We start from the raw sequence: 24,734 nt of genomic DNA on the forward strand, positions 1-24,734 counted from the left end.
TGACTTTATTTCTTTATTTCTTTTATGATTTTTGTGCTAAGGGGGACATTTTGGTTTCACTTGAGTAGAATCTGCAACAGCAGCCAAACTGGAAACAGCTTTAGACGAATATAATCATCAAATTGAGAAGAAAGCTGCAGGGACATTGAGTTTATTCATTTCAAACTTTATTTTGACTGTTAAAAGCACGGACTTGATTGAGATGACCGTCTGTGTTAGCGCTAGCAATATTCTAATAAGGGCCCCCCAATGAGACACATCTGAGGCCTCGTCACACATTGTTCATGGGACCCCAAAGCTTGGACGGGCTGACTATTTAAACTTTACGCCACACGAGTTGCCTTTCCGAGTCCGTCGTCGATGATGACAGCATTTGAAGTTGAGACTGGGCTGTGATGAAGATTAGCGACTCATCCGACTTCAAGGAGACCCCAGCCATACCAGAGAGGGGGTCAAGCAGTGGACTGACTACTGGACGACGTCCTTAAGTTCCAGGCCAAGGCACCCCATGTCCCTGCTGGTGACGGCTGAGCCCAAAAGACCATCGTGGGGTGACAAATCGTAGATGACATGACCGAGAGTTCTATGTGTCGTCTCATTTACTTTGGGGTATCGGACCCCAAGACCTGCTTTAACCCTCACCTGAGGAGACATGCGTCCCCCCTTCTACTCTGCAGGGCTCGAGGTGTTCTGCCGGTGCCCACTTTACCAGGCCACAGCTCATCCACTTGTCTGACAATCAGCAATGTCTTTCAAAAAGGATTTGAGCCCTGAAGTTAATGAAGGAAATGCTAATCGTCAACTCCTACGTAAACTGGATTTCGTGAATACTCGTATTACTGGGGGGCGGCACGGTGGCGCAGTGGGTAGCGCTGCTGCCTCGCAGTTGGAAGACCTGGGGACCTGGGTTCACTTCCCGGGTCCTCCCTGCGTGGAGTTTGCATGTTCTCCCCGTGTCTGCGTGGGTTTCCTCCCACAGTCCAAAGACATGCAGGTTAGGTGCATTGGCGATTCTAAATTGGCCCTAGTGTGTGCTTGGTGTGTGGGTGTGTTTGTGTGTGTCCTGCGGTGGGTTGGCACCCTGCCCGGGATTGGTTCCCTGCCTTGTGCCCTGTGTTGGCTGGGATTGGCTCCAGCAGACCGCCGTGACCCTGTGTTCAGATTCAGCAGGTTGGAAGATGGATGGATGGATGGATCATATTACTGGGAATGCTACGTGACTATTATCAACTCAAAGTGGTTGGGTTTAACTGGTACAGCAACTGGGACAATATATACTGTACTTCAGTTCAGCAGTGGGTGTTTAAGCTAAGGTGCTTCTCGACGTCTGCCCATCGATATTTATTACGAGGAACCGACAATTGCTGCAATCTGAGCTCATCAAAGATGGCATGAAATGACGTGAAGTGACTGCCATCGCAGGGCTGGCCGGGCATTACGCCAGGGCACTTCAGATGTTCCTGGTCACTGGCTGGAATATTAAAATGAATATTAATAATAACAATGGAGCTTAACATTTAGGGACATTTATTAATTGAGAAGAATCCCAGTAAACCCCTGGGGTGGCATATACAACTGGCACTCTGGAGGGAGTAACGGGCACCTACTGCCAGTCAGAACATCCACCAGCGTTAGGGTAGGATGGTGCAGTTCAGGCTGACATGTCGATGGCGATTATTAATATTGTGTCTTATGAGCTGCAGGATTATAAAAGAGAGCAAAGTGAAGTCACGATGAGGCCCACAGGGCGTTAAACATGTGCTGATGCCCATTCAGTGGGTGACAGACGCTTCAATGACAAGTTTGGGTGTGACCCTTGGATTTTCAGTGTGACCTCAGAAGAGCCAGTGACCTGCGATTCAGACACCGTCTGTCAGCAACACAACTGCTTGTGTTAATGGGGGTCCGAGGTTAAGACCCATTTGGGCAACTTTATGGATGAAAGCGCCAGGATGCCAGCTTGGTGATGGGTATAAGGACTTTATCTTTGATCATCGTTGTGTACATCGGTGGCAACATAAACGTGGGGACTTCAGAGTTTTTAAGATAACCTTTGGGCTCTCTCTGTGTCGCCCCCAGTGGTATTACCAAAGCTCTGGTCATAGATGGGCACACAGAGTTGGGCACAGTCACTTCTCTAAACATATCAAATCCAACATCTCTCTGTCTGCTTTTCACGAGATGACTTCTTCACGGTTTTAATTCTGTTTCTTTTTGTCTACAATTTGTTTGAACATTCCGGTTGATTTTGTGACGTCTCAGAAGTTCACTTGCAGGAGTGAGATATGGGAGTGGGGGGTCCGGGCAGAGCCTGGTTCACTTCTACGTGGGGGGGACGGCGAGTTACTTGATCATTCTAACATTGTGTATTTACTGTAAATTAATCATAGAAACAAAAGGGAAGAGCAGCACCCCTAGGACTGGCGTCATTTGAACCTAAGGACGTGGGGGGCTGCATTCGGAATTCTTACATCATTGTGTCCTTGACTGGCACTCGGCCGCCTGTTGCCAGTTTTCAGATCATTCATTACCAGGATTGCTGACGGACTGATGAAGATCCAACTTGTTGAACCTCAAGTGTCTTTAAACTCCAGATTTTGATTTTCTTCTTGATGATATTGTGGATGGAGAAACGCTAAAGCGGAGACCACCTGGGAGACGAGGACCCTCTGCGGTCGAAGCACATGAACTCGGGACGTCGTTATTATCTACGGCTCTTGTTTTCTGCTCTTGGTATTCTGCGTATTCCTCTATTATTCTTATACTTTGATGATGTTATCGTTCTTCTTCTCTGCAGCCTCAACTCCTTTTAATACTCTGGTGTGCCTGAGCGATAGGACACAGATACAGCGCGGCCGGGGGTCTTTTACTCCTCTCTAGTCTGTGAAAGGGGGGGAGATGTTGGCCTCAGTGTCACCGGGAGGAGAGAACGGCGAGCCGGGGGCTATGAAGTGCCTGGGAAAAGTGGATGGGAAAGGCGCTATATAAAGAAAATGTAGAATTATTATTATAAAGACTGACAGTGGTCTTGGGGTCGAGACCTGAAAGAAGACAGAAATCGGGCTCCCCTTCTCTCCTTCTGCTTTGTAAACTTATTGGGGTTCACCAGAAAATATAGAAAAGTATATTGTTAAAGTCTGCGGTGGGTTGGCACCCTGCCCAGGATTGTTTCCTGCCTTGTGCCCTGTGTTGGCTGGGATTGGCTCCAGCAGACCCCCGTGACCCTGTGTTCGGATTCGGCGGGTTGGAAAATGGATGGATGGATATTGTTAAAGTTGATGATTTGCATATATTTAAATAAGCCTCGTATCCTGGTGCACAGTAGGAGAGTAAGGGTTACAGTCAGGGTTAGACCACGAAGGAGTTCACCTGCCCGCCTGCCCGCCTGCCTGCCCTTTGACTTGCTGTGTGTTGAATTTCTGTGAATTGAGGACGTCGTGTCCTTTGAGGGAGGTGAGCACTGGCGCTGGGACTTCTGCCCAATGTAAGGAGTTTATTATGAGAACACTTTCATATCAGCGCCAGCGTGTATTTGCAGTATTTATAGGGTACACCTCTGGGCTGAAGGAGCGTTGAAGTTTATATGTCTGAGTCTCTTTATTAAACTGGTCTGAAACTGTGGAAGGATTCATCGTTACGGGCCTGTACTTTTATTTCAAGTACTCAGTGATCAGCAAAGCTGCCCACTGCAGCCTAACTGGCATGAACTGGCACAGCACTCCATTATGTCAGATGCTAGTGCAGCAAGTAAACCTTCACTTTGAATTATTAGTTAAGCTCCTGCCTTGCGCCCTGTGTTGTCTGGATTGGCTCCAGCAGACCCCCGTGACCCTGTAGTTAGCGGGTTGGATAATCGATGGATGGATTATTAATTCAGCAGTCCAATCTTCACAGGTGAGAACAACCATAAGTGATATGACAGTTTGAATTTGTTACTCACCCTCACCTGTTCTGTTTCTCTTCTGGGCACTCAGATGTGCCACTTGGTGCCCCTGCCCACCTACCTGCCTAAAGTAAAGTCATCTCTGATGGAGGATCACAGGAATCGTCAGGTAGAGGGGTCCTGTCATCGGATTGGCTGGACCGGCGCTGACTCAGCTGTGGAATGACCAATAGGGGGAGGCGGCTTGATGGCCAAGGTCTCCAGGACTCGTATTATGGGATGTCATCTCCTGTTATATTCTGCTCTGTACCTGTCATATTTCTATTCTTTCTTCTTCATCTTCTTCTTTCCTGGGGGTCCCAATGATCACCCCAAGTCCTCTCCTGTCCCTCAAACTCATCTGCCTGTCCGCTAAACGTTTGTTTGATGAAATGAAACCCGCGCTGTGATTGGCCAGTCTGTCACAGCTTGGCAGATGTGGCGACTTTAACGCGTAGTAACGAGACATTCTGAGACCCTCGACGTTCTTACTGACATACTCCTATTATGTCCTCAGGTCTGCCTGTCCGGACAGTCAGGTGGCTCAGCACATCGTCATAATCAGCTCATGGTCATCTGCAGTGGGAAGGAGGGGGACAACGAGGACAAGCCACTTCTGTCACAGCACTGGGCAAATACTTTATAGTACTGGTCACACAACAGACCTGTCATTGTCACTTATGGTTGGGTGTCAACATCTGCTCACTGCTTACGTTCTCTCCACACTGGGTGCCAAGTTTGTATTAAGAGTACCCAGGAGGTCAGGTCCTGCCATGGCATGGCTGCCAGTGAGGTGCCACCAGGATTTCAACAGATGGCTTTCCCAAATCGGTGTATAGTAGGGTGTCTTTGCCAGGCCAGTGCCACTACCAGGTGCCAGCTGGATGTGTCCACTTTAAGTCTTTAGAGAAGCAGCCAGCGAGGAAACCAAAGAAGCTCCAGTGACCACCGTGGGCAATGGGGCAGCCAGACATTTACCATCCTGAGCTTTCCATGCCAACTGCTCTCAGCAGACTTCAGTGTTTCCATGGCAGGAGTGTGCCAGGCACACACTTGAAGCTCACCTCACTAAAGATACCATTTACTGCCTGAGTGGGCATTGCGGATATGACATAAATCTTGGCATTGATGCCATCTGGGATCTGACAGCCCAGAAAACTTCAACATCTGAGAGCAGAGCAAACTTGGTCACAGGGGTAATTGTTCATGTTACCTGGCAGAGAAGTGGCACTGGTGAGCGCCCCCCATGATATTCTGTCAGTGCCACTCCAGAGCAGGATGAGGACTGATAGAAGTGACCCAGGAGTCCCAACGTGGGCATCTTGCCATCTCTGGTCCTCTGAAGTCGCCCACCAGCCAGCCAGCCAGCAGTACCCTCACGTGACACTCGTCAGCTCTGTAGTGCCCAGGTTCAAGGCAGGCCAGCCACTTCAAAAGAATTCAGGGCATCACGATTGTGCCAGGCAGGAGTGTGAGAAGGTGGCAAATGACTGCTCCCATGTGCCAGTGCTGACCTGCCATGTTGGTCTGGATGCAGACATGACAAGCACCAGGTGAGCAGTGGGCAGAGATGGCAGTGGAGTAGCGCAGGACTGTTGATAACTTGGGTTATTTTATTGATGTGTTTGCTTTCTTTCTTTTTTTATTCCTTTGTTTGTTAGGGGATGGGCGGGGGGGTCCATGCAGTCCATCAGGAACCCTGAGATGTGGAAAAAATCAATCAATCAGTCAATCAATCAGTCAGTCAGTCAGTCAGTCAGTCAATCAATCAATCAGTCAATCAATCAATCAATCAGTCAGTCAGTCAGTCAGTCCATCGACGCACCCCCACTCTGTCCTGCCCGCTCTCTCATGTCTCCCCGACTTGTTGCCCACGCGCCACTCATCAGGAGGATCAACTTTAAGTTTAAACAGGTGGGCTGACTTTGAGCGTTTAGTTTAAGGGGCTTTGACTCGAACCTAAAGCGGAGGTCTTTGTGCAGTTGTGCCAGGGGGTCACAGGTGGCAGACACAGGTACTGTAGGTGGGAGTCAAGCATATCCACAAACACACGATAACAGAGTACCCCTCGGGGTGTCGTCGGTGCCAGAGGTGGTTTAAGGGGTCGTCGCTGGGCACGCTGAAGGTGGCCGTCTCTCGAGGTGACATTCCAGTGACATGTTGACGCAGTGCTTAGCAGGGTGAAGGAGGCAGGACAGCACAGGACGTACGCCTGGTGTAGAACGTGTCACCGTGATGGGGACATTCAAGTTCTTATTGTCACACCAGCCCCGGTGTCGTTATTTGAATGATCAAAGAGATGACAAACGGTGACACGTCACAACTGTAGCGGCCGTTGAGTGAGTCTCCTTTTGTGTGCGCATGTCTGGCGTTGAAACGGTAAAAACACAACGTAGACACGGACGGGAAATGAAGGCGACATGCAACTGCTCTGTGCCCCCCGCGCTGGCATGTGCTGACCAATCAGAGGATGATGTAATAAGCACGAACCACTCAGAGCACCAATGCCAGCATAAGTTGCCATTCCCAGAATTCTCTGCTTTCAGAGGTAGAACTGGAGACCATCATCTGCATTTGGAAATGAAAACTGGGGGGGTTACAATGTGAACGTGAATGCATGAGGATCAGAGGCCATCGTAGGTACAGTCTGTGGGGCACTGCCTGGTAAGGTGGGTGTTAGAGGGGCAAAGAGAGATGTGAGTGAGCCGAGAGATGACAGCCCCTGTGTCCGTGTGTGCCATGTCTCTGCTATCCAACAGATGGCGCATCACAAACTGCTTTTACGAGCCTCAAAATATCAAATGGCATAAAAGAGATGCGCCATCTGTTGGAATGACACCTGCAGCACAGTGGTAACCTACATCAGAGGTAACCTTCAAAAGTGGACCTCTAATTGGTTAACCGTCAGGAGGCAAGGAGTACAGAGAAGAGACGAATGCTCCAGGCGGAGGGAGGTCGTCAGTGGAGTCCCTCAGGGGTCTGTCTTTGGACCCTCATTACTTTTGCTGATTTGTATTAATGACATCGATTCGGGTGCAGTTAGTGAACTTGTCAAATTCATAGACGACACTAAAATTGGAGGAACGGCAGGAACAAGAATTGAAGAAGAGCTGGATGAGCTTCAGAACTGGGCGAACACTGGAGAGAGGCAGTCTAAGTGCCAAGTGCACCACGTAGGCAAAAGGGCATCAAATATAAATACAAGATGGGGGACACGGAGCTACAGGAAGGGACCTCTGAAAAGGATTTAGGGCTTCATGTTGACGCAACATTTTCATTGTCTAAGCAATGCACAGACGCAAATAAAACGTTAGGTCACATCATAAAAACGTGAATCCAAGTCAAGGGGCATCCTGCTCAAACGGCACAAACACACTGCTGAGACCACCACGGGGATCCCGTGTGCAGCTCTGCTCACCACGCTACAAGAAGGGCAGAGCAGCACCTGAAGCTGTGCAGAGGAGAGCAAGCAGGTGCATCATGGGACTGAAGGACAATCACACCTGTTCAGTCTCGAGCAGAGGAGACCACCGGGGGTCCTCGTCCAGGTCTTCAACATCCTCACAGGCGTCGATAAAGTGAATCACACACTCGAGGACACCTGTGGACACCAAAGAGAAGTGCACTTCAAACTCAAGCCTGGGAAAAAAAGTGGTGGGAATTTGAGCAAACCTCAGAAGAATCGGGATGAGATCATCGGGACAACTTAGCTACTAGCGAAACAAACGGGCATCATGGGCTGAATGGCCTCCTCTCATTGGTCAAATCTCTTATGTTCTTTATTACTACAAATGTTTGTGCTGCGCCATCTGTTGGAATGACAAATGCAGTGCGCTTTATCACTACATCCATCCATCCATTATCCAACCCACTATATCCTAACTGCAGGGTCACCGGGGACTGCTGGAGCCAATCCCAGCCAACACAGGGTGCAAGGCAGGAAACAAACCCTAGGCAGGGCGCCAGCCCACTGAAGGGCACACCCACAAACCAAGCAAACACTTGGGACAATTTAGGATCACCAGTGCACCTAACATGCATGTCTTTGTACTGTGGGAGGAAACTCACGCAGACACGGGGAGAACATGCAAACTCCACGCAGGGAGGACCTGGGAAGAGAACCCAGACGGGTCTCCTAACTGCGAGGCAGCAGCGCTATCCACTGTGCCACCATGCTGCCATTTATCACTATATGCATTGCAAAATACACTCCAACCATTGTGGCACTGCAAATGTTGATGCTGAGGCCTATGCTGATTCTTTAGACCTGAACTCTTCTTAGATGGGTGGCACAGCTGGTACATGTGGACAAGACTGGTGCCTGGTGCTGGCACTAGAGGGTACATGAGTCGTTGACCAGCACAGAGACGGAGTGTCTTATGCAAAACGTGGCTTTGGAACAAACAGCTAAACAAACGGGCCTGATGGACCAAATGGCCTCCCCTCGCCCACAGGATGTTCTTCAGAGGGTCGGATAAGAGATGGAGATGCCGCAGAGCACTTAGGGAATTCTGGGATGTAAAAAGGAATCTCGTCATTCATGAGGACGCACAGCTAGTGCTGAGATGAACTAACCAGTGGGTTAGAAAATGGGAAACGGGGGGCTCTGCACTCAACGTGTCTGTCAGCGCCAGCTAAGAGTAAGTGAAGTGGCAGTGCCCGGGCCACGGGCACCTATCAGCTGTCTGACTTCAGCTGATGTGAGATCTCACAGAAAATGGTCATCACAGCACTCTAATAACGACGGCATGTTCAGAGACGTCACCACAGCCAAAGTGGCAGAGAGGGCACAACAACTCAGACGGCACTGTCCACAATGGCACAGGTTTTGAACCCAAATTTATTTATTGAGTGCCATCAGAGCAAAGTGACCAGCAGTGGCCAGTTGTCAAGTCAAATGAGTGCAGGAAGAAGATGGCAGTGAAGATTGAAGTCATCCTTAGGGCACCTCGCCCACGGGCACAGGCACCGCCTCATTCAGCACACACGTGCGGGTGATAGCCTCCATCACGGCGTATGGGTCACAGTTGGCAGCGGGACGGCGGTCCTCAAAGTAGCCACAGCCATCTTTTCCAACATGCTGGGGGATGCGGATGCTGGCGTTACGGTTGTCGATGCCAGCAGAGAACTCGTGGATGCTGGAGGTCTCGTGGGTGCCAGTCAGGCGGCGGGGAGTTGTCAGCGCCCCCTTTAGGGTCGTACATGCGGATGTGATACGAGTGTCGCTTGCTCAGCTTCTCGATGGCCTCCTCGATATGCCTGGAAACAAAAGGAACAAATTGCCTACCCTGAGTGATGTGCCATCTCCTTGGCACAGCCCACCCTGCCACAAGGACGGCTCACTTACTGAAGTCCCCCCTTGTTACGCATGGCATCCGTGCTGAAGTTGGTGTGACACCCTGCCCCGTGCCAGTTACCTGCAATCGGCTTGGGGTCAAGTGTGGCCACCACCCCAAAGTCTTCACAGACACGGTGCAGCAGGAAGCGCGCCATCCACAGGTGATCGCCCATGGCAATGCCCTCGCAGGGCCCCACCTGGAACTCCCACTGAAATGAGACAGTTATTAAAGCGCCTTTCACGGGCAGATCCCCCAGCCACTGACTACAAGAACTGGAGCCAGCAGAGGGCGCAATGACCTAGTGCCCACCAACACATACCTGAGAGGGCACAGCCTCTGCATTGGCACCAGTGATCTTCACCCCAGCATACAGACAGGCCTTGTAGTGGCACTCAGCGATGTCTCGGCCGTAGACTTTGTTGGTTCCAACACCACACCAATGGAGACCTGCAAGGAGAAGGCAACAGTGAAATTGGGCAGTGCCAGCAGAGGACCAGACACCTATCTAATATTAAGAGGTGGCACAGCTCACCTTGGGGTCCAGGGTAGCCATTCTTGGGCCAACCAAAGGGGTGCTTGTCGATGCCCAGCAGCGAGTACTCCTGCTCCATGCCAAACCAAGGGTGGCTATGCCCGGCCTGCTCCATCACCTGATGGCAACTGCTGCGCAGGTTGGTCCCTGAAAGATCAAAAGCTGGCATTAGTTTGGCATTCAGGGTGGAGAGCACATATAGACATTTGCCACACACACACACATGTGCCATCCTCAAACACACACCCACACTTGAGTTACCTGTTGGCTCGCGGTTGTGCCTGAGCACCTCGCACAGCACCAGCTTGTTGTGGTCCAGCGTGAAGGGGTCCCTGAACAGGCACACGGGCATCAGGTACATGTCTTTGTTGGAGCCATCTGGCCAGTAGACACTGTAGCCATAGAAGTTCCACTCTGGAACATCTGAGGGCAAATCAATTCAGTCAGGATGTGCCCAGTGAGGATTGTGCCCAACTTGTGCCACCCGGGCACCATACTTACCTTCAATGCCCTTGGGCTCTGACTCCAGGGTCCTTGTCTTGCAGTGCAGGCCTTCTCCAGTGCTATCGATCCAAATGTAGGTGACCTGCACCTTGTCCCCCTGTGGTAGGCGCATGTATTTGTCCCGCACGGTCTTACTGAGGTCAGAGCTGGCAGACATGGCACTTGACATGGTGATGGTGGGACTGGAAGGATAAAGATAACAGATTGAGAACTGGCAGTGCCAGGAATGCCCAAAGCATGTCTATACTGATAGGTCATGGGCACAACATTGGGCATCACTGGCATAATGTAGTTAAATCCCAATTCTGACTGTGGTGCCCCTCTGTGGTGGCACCTGCCTTTTGCTCATTTTGCACTTGCTGTCCAGATGACAAAACTGGTGCTTGGTATTAATGGCATCACACCCCGTCAGTCTGGGGGCTTAAGGGTCTAAAGTTCTGAAGAGCAGCTTATCTGTACCTGGGACAGTGGGTGGGGGGGGCAGTCAACGTAAATATAAAGATGACAGGCAGCAGCCACAGGGGGGCACTACAGATTACAGACCACTGGCGATCAGCTCAGCGACCCAGCGGCCAGGGATCAGCGGTCAGCAAAGACCCAAGTGGGCAAACCGATGTTGGCAGATGGTCTGTTGGTTGAAAGCCCATCACTCGGGACCAAAATATTAAGGTGGACGTCTGAAATGCTGGTGGTGGCGAGGGGGCACAATGCGCTAAAGGCTCGGGTACACTGGAAAAAATGGCATGTCAGATTAAGATAAAGAAAATGTACATTGGCTGCACATAATGAAACTGTTTTTATCAAAATAATTTAATTAGATAGATAGATAGATAGATAGATAGATAGATAGATAGATAGATAGATAGATAGATAGATAGATAGATAGAAAGGCGCTATATGATAGATAGATAGATAGATAGATAGATAGATAGATAGATAGATAGATAGATAGATAGATAGATAGATAGATAGATAGATAGATAGATAGATAGATAGATAGAAAGGCGCTATATGATAGATAGATAGATAGATAGATAGATAGATAGATAGATAGATAGATAGATAGATAGATAGATAGATAGATAGAAAGGCGCTATATGATAGATAGATAGATAGATAGATAGATAGATAGATAGATAGATAGATAGATAGATAGATAGATAGATAGATAGAGGCGCTATATGATAGATAGATAGATAGATAGATAGATAGATAGATAGATAGATAGATAGATAGATAGATAGATAGATAGATAGATAGATAGAAAGGCGCTATATGATAGATAGATAGATAGATAGATAGATAGATAGATAGATAGATAGATAGATAGATAGATAGATAGATAGATAGATAGATCTTATCTTATTGCAGATGTTGAAGGACACCAGCCTTCTAAGGAAGTATAGTCGGCTCTGTCCTCTCTTGCACAGAGAATCATTATGTTTATATAATATTATATAATATGTTTATTATTTATAATAATCATTATTATTATTATAATCAATTATGCTTAATGCAATAAATTAGTATATCCTGAAACATTTTTTTATATAAATTAATGATATTATATTAAATGAACATGTCAATAAAGCATAATATATTATAAACTTTTTAAAAAATGCACCTCACCGACTTACTTAGCTATAACTTTTTTAGGTTGTCAATTATTGTTATTGCAATATAATTTTATAGTTCATGTTCCAAGTTATTAATAAGAAATAAACAGGTTTGTTTATATCTCAATTAATTTTATTTGGTAAAAATAATACAAACTAACTAAAATACAAAATATTAATATTCAAAAGCTGAAATGTAGACGAGCGCTGTGCCACAATGTCACGACCAGAGAGCTACATATGAAGACGAGACGCACCGCGGGTAGAGGGTTATATTCTACAATACATTTACTTATATTTGTGTAAAGTGAATGTTAAATATTAGTAAAATATAAAGTGCTTGGCACCTTCTTTCACAAAATTATTTATTTTTTTATTTTTCATTTTCAATCGAGTAAATTCGGCAATTGTATTAATAGGACTTGTCTGGTTGAGCGATGTCCTGACTACTGACCACTGACCACTGACTACTGACTACTGACCACTGACCACTGACTACTGACTACTGACCACTGACTACTAACTACTGACCACTGACCACTGACTACTAACTACTGGCTACTGACTACTAACTACTGACTACTGACCACTGACCACTGACTACTGACCACTGACCACTGACCACTGACCACTGACTACTAACTACTGACTACTGACCACTGACTACTGACTACTGACCACTGACCACTGACTACTAACTACTGGCTACTGACTACTAACTACTGACCACTGACCACTGACCACTGACTACTGACTACTGACTACTGACCACTGACTACTAACTACTGACCACTGACCACTGACTACTGACCACTGACCACTGACCACTGACTACTAACTACTGACTACTGACCACTGACCACTGACCACTGACTACTGACTACTAACTACTGACCACTGACCACTGACTACTGACCACTGACCACTGACCACTGACCACTGACCACTGACTACTAACTACTGACTACTGACCACTGACTACTGACTACTGACCACTGACCACTGACTACTAACTACTGACCACTGACTACTAACTACTGACTACTGACCACTGACCACTGACCACTGACTACTGACCACTGACTACTGACCACTGACTACTAACTACTGACCACTGACCACTGACCACTGACTACTGACTACTGACTACTGACCACTGACTACTGACTACTGACCACTGACCACTGACCACTGACCACTGACTACTAACTACTGACTACTGACTACTGACTACTGACCACTGACCACTGACTACTAACTACTGACCACTGACTACTAACTACTAACTACTGACCACTGACCACTGACTACTGACCACTGACTACTGACCACTGACTACTAACTACTGACCACTGACCACTGACCACTGACTACTGACTACTGACCACTGACTACTGACTACTGACCACTGAGCACTGACCACTGACCACTGACCTGACGATACTAATGAGCAGCAACGCTGAAGCGGTTGACGTACCGAAAGGCAGAACGCTAAGCGATCGCGACGACTTCACTGAACGTTGACTGACTTGAGCCGGGAGTCCGTGAGCTGGCGAGACGTTTACAGAGAATACAAGGATGAGGCGTCACGGAGTCCGCTTGTGTGATTAAGTGTTTGAAATGAATATCTGAATATTTCTCGTGTGTGTTTTTAACTTTTACTCCACTAACTTTTTTTCTCTTAACTGGTGACAAGAACTCAAATCCAAACCTGCTGCGTCTTTGACAGTCACGTGACTTCACCGCCCCGTTATCCACGCTCCGCTGACGGTGACTCCGCTTGCTCCGTATATTCGTTTCCATCCATCCAACCAGCTCTCTACAGGGTCACGGGGGTCTGCTGGAGCCAATCCCAGCCAACACAGGGCGCAAGGCAGGAAACAAACCCCAGGCAGGGTTGCCAGCCCACCGCAGGCGTTTTTAATTTCCAGTGAGGACTACATAGAACTATTTTGACTTCTGTGCCCAAGTGACTGACATGAGTGTATTGCACATCCCACAAGATTCAATAACTTAAACGTGATCGAGTTGTGCTCAAAAGTGGAGCATAAACAGTACATGTACAGTAATAGAAAGTAAATTCATTTTTGTAAATGTAACAACCTGTCATTTTCATTTTTTATATGTAACGTTATACCTGACAGAAATTCGACACAACATGCACACCCCATGAAATGCCAACTTGTACGGATATCTGGCCAAACCAAAAGATGTTCATAGTGGGCAAGTGTGCCATGGTACGGACTGGCACCACATCTAAGACTGATGCCAGTCCTACAGGACAAACTGGGGGCGTTAGGAAGAGTTTTGAAAAAGAAAACTGGCCGTGGAGACCACAGCCGCCCACCTTTGCCAGCCTTTAGAATTAAAACCACACGTCCACTTTGGATGGGCATCAGGGTGCAGGGTTTTCTGTCCACCCAGTAACCCCGGCGGCCGTCCAGCGGCTCTTTAAACCCACCTGTCCGTTACGATAAACTGCCTAAAAACTCCGGTGGTCTTACAGCGCTGTGTGTTAACCCCTTGTGCTCTGCTCGCTTTTCGGCTCTCCGCTCGTTCCGACCCCGCGTGATCTCAGGCTTAAAGCTGCCGGGACCGCCGCTCATTCGCTCCGTCTGTCGGTTGGTCCTTTCCTGCCCTCGTGCGCCGCTGAAGTTCGGAACCCAAATTACCGGCAGTCCGTCGGTCCTGCTGCTGTCCCGGCGCTCGGCCGCCGCGCTCTTTAAAGTGGCTGCCCGGTCCGCCCTCCCCACCCATCCATTTGGCTGCGCACCGCCTCTCAGCTACGGCTCGACGAATAGAGCGCGCTAAACGCTCATTAGGTGGGCGCGCTGAGCCCTCTGCAAGTGTCGACAAGTGTCACCTAAGAAGTCTGAAATATCGCTAAACATTTCTGTAAGTTTCTTTAGAAAATGACGAACTGCTAGATGGACGGGCAGAAGGCTTTGAACTTTGAGACCCGCCGCAAACCTGGAAAGCGTAGCCCCCCCCATAAGAAGGATTAGCGCGGAGGAATTGATGACTCAGCAGGAATTTGTTTAACTTCACTTGAAACTCACTGCGGGCTTCTGACCTCTGACCTCTCTGGGGGTCCAACACCGAGGCACTGCACGGGGGTCCGCCCAGCGTCCCAACTCCACTTGAACAATTCTAAATAAATCCGTGTTACTGTGGCCCAGGAATACTGAGCCTGTTGTGTGTCATTGACAAATGGACGACCCTCGGTTTATGGAGCACAGCCCACCATAAACCCGCATGAAGAACCACAGAGGAAAAAGAGGAGTCTGTGAATGGAAACATCTGGAAGTTTGTGATTCCCACCATACAAAGCTTGGTGGGGAGGGGGGGGGGAGGCACTAAATGACAAGAGAGATAGAAAGAGAGATGAAAGGCACTATATAATAGATAGATAGATAGATAGATAGATAGATAGATAGATAGATAGATAGATAGATAGATAGATAGATAGAGTGAAAGGCACTATATGATAGATAGATAGATAGATAGATAGATAGATAGATAGATAGATAGATAGATAGATAGATAGATAGAGTGAAAGGCACTATATGATAGACAGATAGATAGAGTGAAAGGCACTATATGATAGATAGATAGATAGATAGATAGATAGATAGATAGATAGATAGATAGATAGATAGATAGATAGATAGATAGAGTGAAAGGCACTATATAATAGATAGATAGATAGATAGATAGATAGATAGATAGATAGATAGATAGATAGATAGATAGATAGATAGATAGAGTGAAAGGCACTATATGATAGATAGATAGATAGATAGATAGATAGATAGATAGATAGATAGATAGATAGATAGAGTGAAAGGCACTATATAATAGATAGATAGATAGATAGATAGATAGATAGATAGATAGATAGATAGATAGATAGATAGATAGATAGATAGATAGATAGATAGATAGATAGAGTGAAAGGCACTATATAATAGATAGATAGATAGATAGATAGATAGATAGATAGATAGATAGATAGATAGATAGATAGATAGAGTGAAAGGCACTATATAATAGATAGATAGATAGATAGATAGATAGATAGATAGATAGATAGATAGATAGATAGATAGATAGATAGATAGATAGATAGATAGATAGATAGATCCAAAAGCAATCATGGCCGTGAACTCAGAATCAAACTGCTCCATATCATTCTCCCAATGTGCAATATGAACCTTAAGTCTTCAGTTTCATTGTTCCTTTGTAAAAGTGACAATGACAATAAAGATCTATCTATCTATCTATCTATCTATCTATCTATCTATCTATCTATCTATCTATCTATCTATCTATCTATCTATCTATCTATCTATCTATCTATCTATCTATCTATCTATCTATCTATCTAGTTAGATCCACTCCTCTTCTAAGATGCCGATTAAGAGGTCCCTTTTCCCAATATTTCCTAGGACCTTTATTTGTTGATTGTTTGAGTTATTTTATAATTTGTCGAAATGCAGTCTGAAGACTGACCAGCATGGCCTCTGGCACTGATGAGGGTGCGAGAGTAAAATTTAGTAAAATTTAAAATTTGTACCAAGAAAAGAAAGTGGGCAAGCTGTAAAGTTCCATTTGGAAAGTAATTGTTCATAAAATGCAAACACACTGTCTATGTAAAGATCTCAAAGCGTCCGCATCACTAGAATCCATAAGTTGAGCACAAGGAGGTCTGTGAGGGTCTGAGCAGGTCTGAGGAGGAGGTCTTTGAGGGTCTGTGAAGGTCTGGGATGGTCTGAGGAGGAGATCTGTGAGTGTCTGTGAAGGTCTGAGAAGGTCTGAGGAGGAGGTCTGTGAGGGTCTGAGGAGGTCTGTGAGGGTCTGGGTAGGTCTGTGAGCGTCTGAGCAGGTTTGAGAAGGAGGTCTGTGAGGGTCTGAGGAGGTCTGTGAGGGTCTGTGTAGGTCTGGGAAGGTCTGAAGAGGAGGTCTGTGAGGGTCTGAGGAGGTCTGTGAGGGTCTGTGAAGGCCTGAAGAGGAGGTCTGTGAGGTCTGTGAGAGTCTGAGGAGGAGGTCTGTGAGGGTCTGAGGAGGTCTGTGAGGGTCTGAGCAGGACTGAGGAGGAGGTTTGTGAGGTCGGTGAGGGCCTGAGGAGGTCTGTGAGGGTCTGTGAGGTCTGTGAGATTCTGAGGAGGTCTGTGAGGGTCTGGGATGGTCTGAGGAGGAGATCTGTGAAGGTCTGTGAAGGTCTGGGAAGGTCTGAGGAGGATGTCTGTGAGGGTCTGAGGAGGTCTGTGAGGGTCCTTCAAGGTGATTTCACACAGCACATGATAGCTTCTCTGCCTTGACTGGCGTCCTCCTTTGGCTCCTCATTTGAAGCTCCTGCCGGATGACCGCACTGCTGCTGACCTGATGATGGTGAGTCCTGAGTGGAGTGCAGTGCGGGCATACAGAGAAGATGAAGAACAGGACTTGTCCTCCATTGAAATTCCAAGATGTTGCTATGCCACCCAGTAGTAAACGTGACTGTGCCGGACCCCCTTCTGCTTCAGAGACACCTGTAGATTGTGCGGCCATTTCAGACTCCACTCCAGAGTCGGATTCCTCAAAGAGCAAGACACTCATGGTGAATGGATGCTGTCCAGCAGCTCAGGGGGCCGTTCGTTTGGCCAGTTCTTCTCACAGAGCTGAGATGGAGGTTGGACCACCCATTGACATCTTGATGATTGTACCCACTGAAGGTCCCAAGTTGTACTCGCGGTGGCCTTTCACAGATGTCTGACCACTTTGATGTTGTTTTGTGCTGCTGTTGCATTCATCCCAAGACGTTCTGCGACTTCTGCAGTTCCTGATATGCCGGTGGGCGACTCAGTCCTGGAAATGCCTTCACGATTAGCCTTGACTTATATGGACACCCCTGGGACTTACCCAAGTGACCTCCACTCGTCACTCGTGTCACAAACACAATGGTGGCTCAGGACTGCGGCTCACTTAACAATACTTTAGCAAAGGCCAGGAGCCACTTGGAGAGCTGCACCCCTGCTGGGACCACCACGACTGCCACCAGTGAATGGGCAACATGGACAGGTCATTAGTTTAGCTGGGCTGAGCCTCCCCTCTGATTGTCACGTGAGTCGGTGGGCTTGAGTCCCCCATGGGTATTCTCACAAGTTGTATTCAAATGTTAATTAGAACACCGGAGGTTAAGCCCTGAAGCCCCCCAGGGACTGACTACCAAATACTTTAGCAAGCCCAGAGGCTGGCAGTCCTGTGGTTACCCTGAGAGGCCTTCACAAATCTAGTAGAGCGGGCACATCCTGCTCCTGAACAAACATGAAAGATGCCAACCTCTGCAAGGGCAGGGGGTCCGCCTGCCTGGCTATTCTCAACCTCAGCTGTCAAGAAGTTGAGCAAACAACGAGTCACCTGAACAAGCCCGGTGGGGGGGGTGGGGGGGGTTTGGGGGGGCAGATGACATCAATCAGCAAGGCCATTTCCAGTGAGTTAATATTCAAACTTTAATGTACGCCTGGCTAGGCAGCGGGCATTGAGTGCATTAAGTCCTGGAAGCCAACAGAAGACGTTGAATCAACACCCGTGAGCGGCTTCAGGGTGACCAGCAGGGCGACGCCCGCCTCATTTAAAGAGCCCCTCCCTCCTTCGTAAGCCAATGGAGTGCCTCAGGTGGCACTGCACTCTCGCCCTCGGACAGCCTGGTGCTCCGGTGGTCTTCAGGACTGCCCCCGCCTTCTCTCTCTCATCCCCTCGCTCTGTTCGTTTGTCACCCCCCCCCATTTCATGCCCGCCCTGCTCACTCGCTGGGCTTCACTTCTGAGAGTTTACCTTTGACCTCTCTCTTCTGTCAGCGTGAAGCTAATTATGGGGTACAAGTCAAACACTGGAGTCCCCAAAGCCCCCCGTTCCTCCTCTGGCTCGTTCTCCTAGTAGATAATGACATGTTGTCCACTGATTGCTCTTCCCAGAATTCCCCACTCTGCTCAAGCACTTTGCCATCCCTCTCAGTTGGTTCAGCTGGTGACTCAAAAGAGACGCCGTTTCTAAAGTGGTCTCCCGCTTTGCCCCCCCAAACACTCGGCCTCTGCTCCTCCGTCCTGTGGATGTCACCACACCAATGGCCGGCCTGTCACGACTCTTGTATGTGCCTTCAATACACACAATGAAAGGTAGTGCTGGTGTCCCCTAATGTGCTCTTCGGTCTCGTCACAGTCCTGGTGACACAGTGTGGTCACTCGTAAGGTGCGTCTTCTCGAGGTTAAACACTCTCACTCACATTTCAAGTCTTGTTCAAAATTTTGATGTCATGCGCCTCACAGGTGTTATCAATGCACACTAACGTGATGTGATGTAAGGGAAGTGGCAGAGGTGACCGCACACCATTGAGGCAGGTTGGCAGCATGCGTAGGTAGCACCCGCCTCAGCACCACACTGCACCAGGTCACCTTCATGTTTCTGCTCAGGTCCCTCTCTGACAGTTACCTTCATCTGTGGTGTCTTCTGGGGACACACAGCCAATGGCTCAATGGCTAATGCAAAAAGCAGGGGTGATAGTGGGCAGCCTTGTTGAGTGCCCCGCTCAAATCTGGAGTCATCTGAGCTTGTGCTGTTAATGGCGGCTGATACTTCTGGGCTGATCCATGCAGATATATGGAGGGGACTGTCAGGAGACTCCCATTCGACTCTGCAACCTTCAGGTGGGTCAGAATTAGTGGCCAAGTATTTGACATTAAAGAGGGTTGATAAATGTGCTTTGGTCCTGTGATGCCACTGACAGAAGCTCCGTCTCGAGCCAGGATCTTAACACCGTTACTCACGAGTGACATCGGTCTGCGCTATGCACATGGTAGTAAGACTTTATTATTCTTGGGAAATCTGTTATTATTATTAAGAGCTGGTGGATTGTTTGGGGCGGAATTGGATGTTCTTTGGCTGGTGGCATTTCTGTCATCGCAATGCAGACTTCCTGCGTAAGGACTTGTTTTTAGGCTCCTCTGAAATGTTTCTACTCTTCACTTTTTCTTCTTGGGTGGTAGGACTGCTGCGTCGCAGTAAGGGGACCTGGGTTTGTGTCCCCAAGGGGCTCCTGCCTGTGCAGAGTTTCCATGTCCTCAGAGTGTCTGCGTGGGCTTCCTCCCACAATGCAGGTTAGGTGGACTGGTGACACTTAGTTGGCCCTGGTGTGTGTGTGTGTGTGAGTGTGCGTGTCTGCCCTGAGATGGACTGGCGTCCTCTCCAAGGTTTGTTCCTGCCTTGCACTCTTTGCTAGCTGGGATTGGCTGTGTAAGCCACGCCCACTCCCACGCCCCACCCCACCCTCCCGTTTCTGTGTGCTTTCCATTTCTTTTTTACATTCACATCCCTGATGCGGTTTTATCAAATACTCTGACGTCAACCGCATCTCGTTTATTAGTTTAAGGCACCTGAGCGCCGAATGGCCAAACTACTCCGCTGCAATGGCTGCTCTAGTGCTGTCCCTCTCAGTACTTTAACCCGCTGTATCCGAGAGCGGAATCACAGCAGCTGATCGGATTATCTGCTCTGGAGGACACACGCCATGCCGCGGTCTATTTGAAGTTTATGGAGGATTTGAAAATTAAATCTCATTGTACCACACAAGGGTGGCTCGGTGGCGCAGTGGGTAGCGCTGCTGTCTCACAGTAAGGAGACCCGTCTGGGTTCGCTTCCCAGGTCCTCCCTGCGTGGAGTTGGCATGTTCTCCCCATGTCTGCATGGGTTTCCTCCCACAGTCCAAAGACATGCAGGTTAGGTGCACTGGCGATCCTAAATTGTCCCAAGTGTGTGCTTGGTGTGTGTATGTGTGCCCTGCGGTGGGTTGGCACCCTGCCTGGGATTGGTTCCTGCCTTGCACCCTGTGTTGGCTGGGATTGGCTCCAGCAGACCCCTGTGACCCTTTGTTAGGATTCAGTGGGTTGGATAATGGATGGATGGATGTACCACACAATAACAATAAAGGAGTTCAATTCAATTCAATGTGTTTCCAGATGATGACGACTGGCTCCAAACTCGATTTAGATTTCCAGGCGTTCTCTTCTTGGACCTCTTGATGTCATTTTTAACATGAAATGCAGTAAAGTATCTACAGTCATATGAAGAAGTCCTGAACCCCCGTCAGCCTGCATAATAATTGACTCTCTATGGGATACGGCCAGCCTTTCATCCTGGCCAATACCCCCAGGCCGCCAGGTGGAGCTCTCCCTGCAGCATGGAGGTGCCCAGATACCAGCAGGGAATCCTGGACGATGGAGTTTTCCTTTACACCCCTGCTGGATACCACAGGGGCCAACAGAGGACGCTGCAGGGAGATTCAGGGAGTCGTTTGTAACCTGGAAGTACGACTTAGTCACAGCGACAAGGGAGATGACGTACTTCCATGATGAAGAAGAGGACTTTTTATCTGACCCGGAAGTGATGAGGAGTCACATGGACTGAAGGCTGGGAAACACTTCTGGGTCAAGGACTATAAAAGACTCTGAGAAACAGCAGAGCATTGAGCTGAGCTGGGTGGGAGTGTGGAGAATTGTTATTGTGATTATTGTATGAGTATTGTGGAGAGGAGGGTGCTTGGTGCACTGTTTATTAATAATTAATTCAATATTTTGGATTTTGTCTGGCGTCTGGCGTATTGTCCAAGGGTTCAAGGGAGGGATAGTGCCCCCTATCTGTCTCATTCTCATTTCAACTACAAAGATAACGGTGGTCTGTCTGTCATTTCCTAGGATCATCGGAGTACTGCGGTGTTTTCCTAAGATTTTTAGTGACGCAGTATTTAGTTGTATGAAATTAAATCAAATGTGAAAAACTGGCTGTGTATAAATGTGGGTCCCCTTGTCATTGTGCTGATTTGAATGCCTGTCACTGCTCAATGCTGATTGGTTGGTGTGATGAGCTCATCACACCTTGAACTTCATAGACAGGTGTGTCCAAACATGAGATATAAAGGTATTTAAGGTGGTCAATCGCAAGTTGTGCTTCCTTCCCTTTGACTTTCCTCTGAAGAGTGACAGACATCATGGGATCATCAAAGCAACTCTCCAAAGATCTGACAACAAAGTCGAGGGTCAGATGAATTCAACCCAAGATCAACAAATTCTTCAGGATAATGTTCAGGCATCAGTCACAAAATTGAAGTTACTTATGCAGGGGTTGGATATTCCAACAAGACAACAACTCAAAACACAAAGGCATTCATGCAGAGGGAGAAGGACAATGTTCTGGAATGGCCGTCACAGTCTACTGACTTGAAGATCATCGAAAATCTATGGGATGATTTGAAGCAGGCTGTCAGTCAAATTGAACTGAACTGGAGAGGTTTGTATGAAGAATGGTGAACAAGACCTCCATCCAGAATCAGACACTCATCAGAGGCTATAGGAGGACAGCGTCGAGAGGCCAAAGGAGACTCAACTAAGTACAGTATATGTATATATGTGTGTGTGTGTGTGTGTACAGTGTGGGGGTAAGAATGTAAATAGCCGCGAGCGAACGAGACGCGCGCTGTTATTTGGTACCAAAGGTGACGTCCGTCTGCGCGGTTTGTTCCCCTTCTCGGTGTCTCCGCTCCACTTTCTCTTTTCATGTGCGGATTGAAAGCCGCTTTTTCAAAGCCCGGAGAGAGCGGTGTACGTGTATTTCATGGGGGTGGGGGGTCAAAACGTGGAGACCTCTGGGTAATGTAGTCCAATTGTAATTTGCTGACACTGTCACGTGATCATACATTCTCAAATATTAGATAACAATTTCCTGCCCTCTGAGCAAATTTGAGTTTAAACGAGTTTTGAAAATGTGTAATGATTGATAAAACGAAAACGTCTCCACTTTTGGTTATAAAATGTTTATAACACGTGCAAAACATCAAAAGAAGTTCTTTTGATTAGTATAAAATAAAATAAAAGGCAGACGATTTCTTTTCATTGGTGTTTTTGAAGTAAGTGTGCGTGAGGTTGTGTATTCTGGGAACTATTATGGCGGAGCGTGTGGTGGCGCAGTGCTTAGCAAACTTGCCCGACAATGGGAAGTGAAGGTTTAAGCTCCTATGCTCTTTGTGTTGTGTCCTCTGGGGCTGCGTAGCGTTTCCCTGGCAGTGCCCTCCTGCTGTGGTATCGTTTTGCGGGGTTTCTCCATAGTTGGACTTGTCCTTTCCTTGTTGTCACTGACTCGGTTTGCCAACAGTCTGCGCTGAGCTGTTTGACGTTTAAGACCAGCTGGCGCCGATCGTGAGGGGCTCTTTGAGGTTTGCGTGTCCTGATCATCAGGTGAGGGAGAGTAGGACGTGCTCTTCTTCACAGTTCATTTCTTTTCTGTTTCCTTTGCTGTGTTGTTTGCTTTTAAACACCACGTGTGTGTGTGTGTGTGTGTGTGTGTGTGTGTGTGTGTGTGTGTGTGTGTGTGTGTGTGTGTGTGTGTGTGTGGAGATGTCTTAACGTGCGGTGACCTGAGAGGGGACCAAACCTGACAGACAATGGGTGTGCTAAATCGGGGGGAGTCTGAACGTGTTAAAGCCAGTTCGGGTGATTGTGTGTGTGTGTTAAAGGGGTCCCTGTGTGCCCACTTAAAACACGTGAGAGCGCATGTGCTGCTGTTTGAAGAGAGGAGATGAGTGAAGAATGGAAATATGTCCGTTTGTTCAGGTGGTGCTGTGAAAGGTCTCCATATCACTGAAAACATGGCAGCTCTCTCAATTATAATAAAAACAATCTTGGGAAGAGAGACAAGACGTGACTTTCTCAGAGAGACACTTTCACGTGCCGCGAGACGAGACTTTGTGCCAAGAGATGTAACAAAATAAAAGACAAAGAGTAGAAGACAAAGTAGAACATCGTAAAGAATTCAAAAACAAGAGAGCAGGTAAGAGATCATGGAAGGACGAACACTGAAAAAGCTCAAAAAAAAAATAATAGTAAATATCTCCTGATCGCAAACAAACAGAAATGATCACTCGGTGAAATAACAGAACAGCGAGAAGAGATCGCAGATACTGAGCGGAGACTCGCAGATCGTCTGATTCGTGTCGCCATCAGGGTGTTTGAAGAGGAGAATCTGCGAGAATGAAAAGATTTGTCATTTGATGAAAGTGAAATCCACAATCGCGAGTGGCAGGGACACGAAGTGACTGGCACAGGCCGGGGAGGGGGGTCTAGTAGGCGAGTGAAGCCAGCAGGGGGATAGGGGGCCCTAGACACATTCTAATAATTAAAAAATAATGTACATCACTTGCACAGAATAAAATTGTTTTTATCGGAAATAATGTACTAAATTAGTAAATCCTGAAAAAATGTGATATTTTTATATAAAATAAATGAAACGTTGTCATTCACCGGTAAATTAATTATGTTATGTTAAATGAACATGTCAGTAAAGCATAATAATTTAACGATTGTTTTATAAACCTTTTGAAGAAATGCACCCACCGAGTTACTTGGCTGCAGCCTGTTAGGTTGTCATACTTGTCATTTTATAGTTCATGTTCAAAGTTATTAATAAGAAATACACACGTTTGCTTTTATCAAAACTAGTTTTATTTGGTAAAAACAATACAAAGCAACAAAAATACAGAAGATTAATATTGAAAAAGCCGCTCTGAGGGTCCTACGAGATTCGGTGTTTGATGAATGGCTCGATGTGGGGAAGCGAAGCGCCGACATACAAATACGTTGGTGGTGCTTTGATACTCAAGGGTCTCATATTCGCCATCGTAACGACACGACACGTTTCTAAAGTCTCACATTCCGTCTTCTGTGCCCTCTTTTATTTTTTTGCAACTTCACAACAGTAACGTGATGCACAGCGCAGTGTTTGAGCCATCCATCCAT

General features: G+C 47.6%; 3 protein-coding genes and 1 long non-coding RNA gene across 4 annotated transcripts in view; 1 reads left to right on the plus strand and 3 right to left on the minus strand.

Moving 5' to 3' along the window:
* Positions 1–14,514, minus strand: part of LOC114657087 (glutamine synthetase-like) — a 95,839-nt gene extending 81,325 nt beyond the window's left edge. The window contains exon 1 of the mRNA XM_051931509.1: positions 14,375–14,514. The gene's annotated coding sequence lies outside the window, so the exon portion shown is untranslated. The remainder of the gene's footprint in view (positions 1–14,374) is intronic.
* The window catches only part of LOC114642613 (glutamine synthetase-like), a 67,325-nt gene extending 52,811 nt beyond the window's left edge, over positions 1–14,514 (minus strand). The window contains exon 1 of the mRNA XM_051931507.1: positions 14,375–14,514. The gene's annotated coding sequence lies outside the window, so the exon portion shown is untranslated. The remainder of the gene's footprint in view (positions 1–14,374) is intronic.
* Positions 8,753–24,734, minus strand: part of LOC114642616 (glutamine synthetase-like) — a 31,938-nt gene continuing 15,956 nt past the window's right edge. The window contains 7 exon segments of the mRNA XM_051931506.1: positions 8,753–9,092; positions 9,094–9,181; positions 9,270–9,469; positions 9,581–9,708; positions 9,794–9,940; positions 10,055–10,216; positions 10,295–10,479. Of these exon segments, the coding sequence (XP_051787466.1) occupies positions 8,862–9,092; positions 9,094–9,181; positions 9,270–9,469; positions 9,581–9,708; positions 9,794–9,940; positions 10,055–10,216; positions 10,295–10,479 (1,141 nt within the window). The 3' untranslated portion in view covers positions 8,753–8,861.
* LOC127529075 (uncharacterized) overlaps positions 8,920–24,734 on the plus strand; it is a 66,069-nt gene continuing 50,254 nt past the window's right edge. Inside the window, exon 1 of the long non-coding RNA XR_007935742.1 lies at positions 8,920–9,066. This is a non-coding gene — a long non-coding RNA (uncharacterized LOC127529075). The remainder of the gene's footprint in view (positions 9,067–24,734) is intronic.

The sequence above is a fragment of the Erpetoichthys calabaricus genome, chromosome 9 (genome assembly GCF_900747795.2).
Source record: "Erpetoichthys calabaricus chromosome 9, fErpCal1.3, whole genome shotgun sequence".
Lineage (NCBI taxonomy): Eukaryota > Metazoa > Chordata > Cladistia > Polypteriformes > Polypteridae > Erpetoichthys > Erpetoichthys calabaricus.